At 40.9% G+C, this 6,655-nt stretch overlaps 1 protein-coding gene across 1 annotated transcript in view; it reads left to right on the plus strand.

Annotated features, from left to right (window-relative positions):
* Window positions 1–1,276, plus strand: part of LOC106821580 (monocarboxylate transporter 12-like) — a 4,790-nt gene extending 3,514 nt beyond the window's left edge. Inside the window, exons 2-3 of the mRNA XM_014826450.1 lie at window positions 183–725; window positions 1,080–1,276. Coding sequence (XP_014681936.1) covers window positions 183–725; window positions 1,080–1,276 — 740 coding nt within the window. The remainder of the gene's footprint in view (window positions 1–182; window positions 726–1,079) is intronic.
* The last annotated feature ends 5,379 nt before the right edge of the window (window positions 1,277–6,655 follow it).

Consider the following 6,655-nt stretch of genomic DNA (forward strand, 5'->3'; position numbering starts at 1 on the left):
ATATATATATATATATATATATATATATATATATATACATTAGATTTAAAGGCATACTCACTAAAGGAACCAATTTCACGGATGCTATTTGTTTTTATTAAGAATTATTGCTTATAAATTAAGCTATTATGTAGTATTTTCTGTATTGACGCTGTGCTGCTAAGCAACCTGTTTGTTCGCAGGGTTTGGCAGGTCAATGATTTACACACCCTCACAGGTAATCGGCGCACTTTACTTCGACAAGAAACGCACCCTGGCAACGGGTTTAATAATGGCAGCCATGTCAGTTGGAGCGCTAATCGGTCCTCTACTGTGTGTCGTGCTCATAGAAATTTACACCTGGCATGGAACGATGTTCATTCTAGGTGGCATGTATCTACAAACTGTAGCAGCTGCTGCCATGTTTCGGGTGATACCTAGAGCCGCCAAAGAAGAACTAAAGAAGCGCAGAAAAGACAGAAACACCCGTTTCATTATGTCAATCACCGATATGATAAAATTCGGCGTTCACTGCTTGAGTAACCTCCTGAATGTATTTGGTAGGTCCATACTGATCACATTTTGTGTACTACTTGGCATCAAGCGGGGCATGAGTCTCACGCGTGCTGCTCAGATGCTGACCATGCTGCAAGTCAGCAATGCCATCAGCCGCTTCCTAGTGGCAGCCGTAGGAGACAGGCGATGGTTCCCACGTCACCTGGTCCTCGGCTTCACAGACCTTGCAGGTGGCATCATCAGCCTAATGTATCTGCGTGCGGAGACGGTGTGGGCGTTTGCACTTTGCTGCGTGCTCTACGGAACTAGCTACGGAACAAGAGTTGGCCTGCAATCAACAATTCTAGCCGACCTATACGGCATACAGAATCTACCGATGGTTCAGCCTATCTACTTGCTCTTCAATGGCATAGGAGCTCTCTCTGGGCCAATGGCAGCAGGTAAACGCATTTAGCTGTATTGAACACGATATAATTTGTCTGGGAAAATGCATATCAAAAGCTTTGGTCATAACGAGTTATTTCTCTTGGTGATTTGTACATATAATTGATAGGGTAACGCGAAGATGAAATTTGTTTTAATAGGCTTTCTCATGGGCTACACTGGAGACGTAGGATCCGTCTTTACCCTTTCTGGGATCTCATATATCGTTAGTGCATCACTGATCGGTGGCGCCCTCTTCGTTGACTACTGGCAGAAACACATGAGGCGGGAGCCACCACGGCTGGCACGCCGGGAAACAGTGAACACGAAATTAGAGGAAACTCGAAGTGTCCCTTAGTAGTGTCTCTTAGTAAAAACTAACTGTGTTACGTACAGATGAATCTTATTATACGATCAGAGATCTGTAATTTTTTTGCTCTTGCACTAATTAAAACGGGAGACGTAATAATCAGTGCTCTCCTCACTCACTCTCTCTTTTCTCTCTCATTTAATTTATGTGGCGTCAAAAAAGTGGGCGAATTCTCATTCTTAGCAATGTTCTGAAATTTCCGTCGTTTTCCTGAGGCTCGTCTAGTCCAAGCTTCCCTCATCTCTGCACCCTCTAAGAGCTATGTTCTGACGCGCGCAAGTAATAACTGTCTCGATAACTACTCTCATATAGTTGCTATTTTTGTGTATATTGCATTGCAATATAATACTTGTGCAGGGAGTGCAAGATCGATAATCATTGTATGGGATGTTCGTGATATTGAGCGTGTAAACTTGTAGGTCATAATATCAATTGTACCGAATATTCACAAAATCATAAAAACATTGAGTAAGAATGAAGAAGAAGTAAGAAGTAAGAAGTACACATTCTGGTGTGAAATTTAGGATATTCTTCATATTACCTAGGGAATTATGGATTTCTTTTTTCTCATTTCGTTTCCCCATACCTTCTCTCCTTTTTGGGGGGAGGGGGGGGCGACCGCCCCACCGCCCCCTGGCTACGCGCCTGGTATGCCCGCCTATGTAAAGCAAGGAGTGAAGGAGCCCACAACAGCTAGTAGCCATAATTCCGTCTTTTGCCAACGTTGCAATATTTCGTCTATTATATAGAAAAGGCATATTTTTGCGGTAATATCTGGCCCTAGAGTGCACATAGAGTGGCCTAGTAGGCCTACTTTGCATTACGCACGCAAGGTAGATGATCAATAGTTGTAAACCTTCCAGATTTTCGGCTTCAGCTCCAGATTTTTGCCGGTCTTCTTACTAATTTATCACAACCACATCAAATGAATGTGTTTTTCTCATAGAATACGTAAGCGATCCTAATTATTTTTTATTATTTTCGTTCGTCAACTCTTTCAATGTTTACGGAGCAAAGTTCATTCCGTGCATGGAAATTCCCATTTTAGACGGTTTTACACAAACATTGTGTGATGTCTGCACGTTCAATGCTTATTCAGGCCTGCTGCCTATGGACGCCCTCTACTGTTGCACACCAACTGAAGGGGTAGCAACTCAAATCAGTTTTGTGTCACAATAACCTATTCACGGATTAATATAGGCTTAGCACAGATATATTTATACATGTATTCTACAAGTATTTCACAAAATCTGCCAATCCCCGCACAGTTTGTTACAACATAATAGATATAATAGTACAGTAAAAACTCGTTATACCGCCGTTATATCTAAAAAATAGAAATATGATTATAAAGTTTTAATGACAAATAAAAATCATATTAACAAAATGTCTTTGTTTTGTAACTGAATTGCAATTAAAATCAAAATATAGTTTCTTGTTTGTTTCCGTGTTTTCATTAGTCCGGAGTTCAGCACATGTTGCATACAGTATTTTAATTGAGTCCGGGTTCAATCTTTCTTAAAACAAGAGCCGCAGAGCGACTGGGCTCATCTGAGGTGTGTTGCTACGGTTATAAACGTAACATTTAAGTCGTGCGTAGTGACACCTTTGTTAGGCGCAGATATGCAGATACGCAGTTGCGTACACATCATTTCAGCAACCTTCTGCATTCTGCATACCTCCCAAATCCCATTGGTTGATACAAATCGCGTGCCTGAAACTCCTCTGTTTTATCGTGCATTGTGACCCTAATCATAACCCTATTAAAAAAAAATTTGTTTGTTGTTATGAAATTGTTGTAAATAAATAATGTAAATATTTGCCTTAATTGGAAAAAAAATAGTTAAATGGACAAAGATAGAAAAATACAGAAAACAGGTAAATAATAAAAAATTTGATGGGATTCGATCCAAGGACCTTTGAGCCGTAATCCTGTGCTGTAGCCGTTGGGCTATCCAGACATATTGGCTTTGCAGATTATGGATGTGCCATGAATATGAGAACACTGTGACATCATTGAGGCAGTTCAGGAATCCATGTTTAACCCGCCTCTTGAGGGTCAAAAGGTTATCAGACACTTAAGGCTCGCTCAGGTCGCCCTACGATTCGACTAACGGCGACTACTTTATCGCCGATTAGCAGCGTAGCAACACTCACGTCGACTTGAAGTGCCTTCACGCTATACATCGCCGATCAGATCGTAGCGTTCTCGCAGGAAACGTAGATGGGTTCGCGGCCCCAGTATTTGTACTAGCACAAGCAGAGCAAGCTTGACGCCGGGACCAGTCTACATAAAACGAGTCATGTACGTGACCAACAAAATGGCGCTTACCACTAAACATCAGGTAACTTTGTAAATCTATCCTCAATTTTCTGAACATCGTTATAATCATGTGCAGAAAAGAAATTATGTGATATACGGAAAACTTAATATATATTTGAGAAAGGGTTTGTGCAATAATCCCTCCTTGTAAACTGCTGACGAGTGCTGTGTAGGCTGCGATTTTATTAATCACATGACTTTTGATAATCATGTCTCGACACGCTGCGGTGATTAGCTGCCACTCACGATTTGTCGCCGACAGTCGCATATAAATAGAACATGTTCTATTCCTGCGATCGCAGTCGGCGACCGTATTTTCGATCGTAAGAGAACGGCGATTTTATCGGCGATCTGGCTGGTTTTTGACGTACGATATTCAAATCTTGTCGGCGACTAGGTCGTAAGGCCGACACTCTTCGCACGTCAGTGGAAAGCACATTTCATGGTCCTTTCAATAAAGCCATAAAAATGGTAGGTCACCGCTGAAACAAAAAAGTTTTTAATCGCTCTGTCAGACCATGTCCTCAGAAAATGTCTAAAATCTGCCCTGTGACCTCCAATTTTGGCACAGTGATGGCTTCTCATACCACGATGCTATACACCGACTATCACGAGCCGTTTAGATTTGTGCCGCAATTCTGCATTTCCTCCCTATACCTTAAGTTAAGGAGGGATGTTCCCCCTTCTTTTACCCCCAGCTTCGACATCCCAACTCGTTTTCGGATTACCCCCCCCACGTCCCAAATATCGTGACCGTACGTCGAGCGGTTAAGATTTGTGCCCAATTGTTGACGGACGCACGCTCATGTGATTCTACAAGCTGCATCTGACTATGTCTGATGAGCTAAAAAGTGTAATCAACTTCTGTTTAGAACATTCCGCAATGAGTAAATCCATGCGAGAGAGGGACACGGCAGAAATGTCACGTTCAGTAGAATATATGCGTTCGACTCAAAATATTGCAATACAGTCTGAATTGACCTCAGAGCATCCAGTAACGATAGGGGCGGAATCTCTACTGCTAGTACCTAAGACTCTCGTGGATGTGCTGTATATTACCATAGAAACTGAACAACCAATACCAACCACAACTCTCGATGACGGTATAACGAGTGTATTTTCAATGCATTTATATAGGATTGAACAGTCATAATGCTGGTGGTTGGACAGGGTTAACGAGGGGCAGTATTACGAGGCTAAATGAGGTACAAATAGATACAAACGATCTGTACACAGGCGTTTTCCTGGCGATAAGGCCGTAACAAAATATGTGTGGTTACCGTTACATGCCAAAAAAATAGGGTAGGTGTTATATATGGAATATAGTTTCCGGTTCGTTTCGTGCTGCGGTGAAGCTTGAAGGCAACGTAAGACTTGTCTCTGTGTCTCGTGCGATGTAAGTCGTTGACGATGGAGATCACAGAAAAGCCAACACGTCTTTATGGTAACAGATGAGATGATATTTTATTCTACTCAGAGGCTACTGATGCAGACTAGTGTAGTACTGCCTGAGACACTGTAAACTTTGTAAGAACTTTGTAAAACTTGTAAACTTCGTAAGAACCTCGTAAGAGCTGGTAAAACTTGTCACCACAAAACTTGCGGTGTCAACCCGCGCCCACTCTCTCTTTGCTGTTCTGCTTAGGCTACTTAAGATAACTGACCCTACCACATGTGTTTAACACGCACGCTCGCCGTGTATTTCTGGCTGCGCGCAACCAACCTGTGCTAACCTTACATAATGGTCTGCAGCTAAATGATACACAGTGTGGTCAACAGTCGCTGCTAATGATACACCCTATTGCTACATCCGTCATACATGTGTCACCAGTATCTACTCAAACTAAACTACTTTCTACCTTCTAATAATTCTACATTACATTAACACTGTTACATAGGTAGGTAGGGAAAACATTTTCTTGAAATATTTTATTTACGAACTATGTCCGAAGGATGTGCGTTGTGCCTTTTGAAGCAGGAACTGTCCAATTTATATTTTTTTACTTTAAAGAAAATTGACAATAAAATGTTTAGGGTCGGTCGGGAAACCGTAACCACACCTATATTTTGTTTTGGCCTAAGCAACATTGGCAGTATAACAAGATTTTAGTGTACCTCATGCACTTCATGCTGCTTCAACTCAGGAAATTAAAAAAAAAGAAATCATTGAGTACCATAATTTTCACTTTTTTATTCAACGGATGATCAGGAGAATTATGTACAGCAAAAGCCAAGCATTGTCTGTATGGCTTTACTTCAGTTCCTTCACTTGGAGACCTGAAAAATACCAGACTAGAGCTAATCATTTGCACACATTTTGTGACAGTTTGATAACAAATAATTTTAGACTACTGCTTGTATCAGATATGCTCATAAAGCAACTTTATTCAATATAGGCACTGCCTATTCCTATAAGAGGTGTCAGTGTGAATCATCATTTACAAGCAGCAACAGTGTTGAAATAAATTACCCAGATTAGAAAACTTCACATCCCTGGACAATACACTAGTTGGACATTAGAACAATTTCAATTAAGAGCTTAACCAGGTCTTGCTACTCCCAACTGGAACGAAAACAGGCAAAGTATTCACTAGCGCATGCATATTGTTAAAAACCGTCAAATCCTACCCTACACATCAAATGTTTATAACCTGGTTATGTACATACCAGGAGGAAGGGACTGCTTGAGCTTCTCAGCCTTTTCTTTATCTGGCACAACTAGCGTGTACAGGTAACGGCTGCATCGCACCTTGAACTTGGTGCAGGATCTGTTCTTCTTAATCTTCACAGCTAAAACAGAAAGGCATTAAAAGTCTCTGGTATTGTCAAAGTAAAGTTGCACCACAGCTAATATTTAGTCCAATGTAAATTCATTTTTTATTTATTATCAGGATAATGTACTTAACTTAAATACCCAGATTTAAACTTAGTTCCACGAAGCGAAAGTGAAAAATAATCACTGTTAGCCCATGGCCTAATATTAGTGTATACACACACATGTTCATGATTGTAGGTATCATGGCATTGCCAACAATATACTTTAT

The sequence above is a fragment of the Priapulus caudatus genome, unplaced genomic scaffold, assembly GCF_000485595.1.
Source record: "Priapulus caudatus unplaced genomic scaffold, Priapulus_caudatus-5.0.1 Scaffold78, whole genome shotgun sequence".
In the NCBI taxonomy this organism is placed as follows: Eukaryota; Metazoa; Priapulida; class Priapulimorpha; order Priapulimorphida; family Priapulidae; genus Priapulus; species Priapulus caudatus.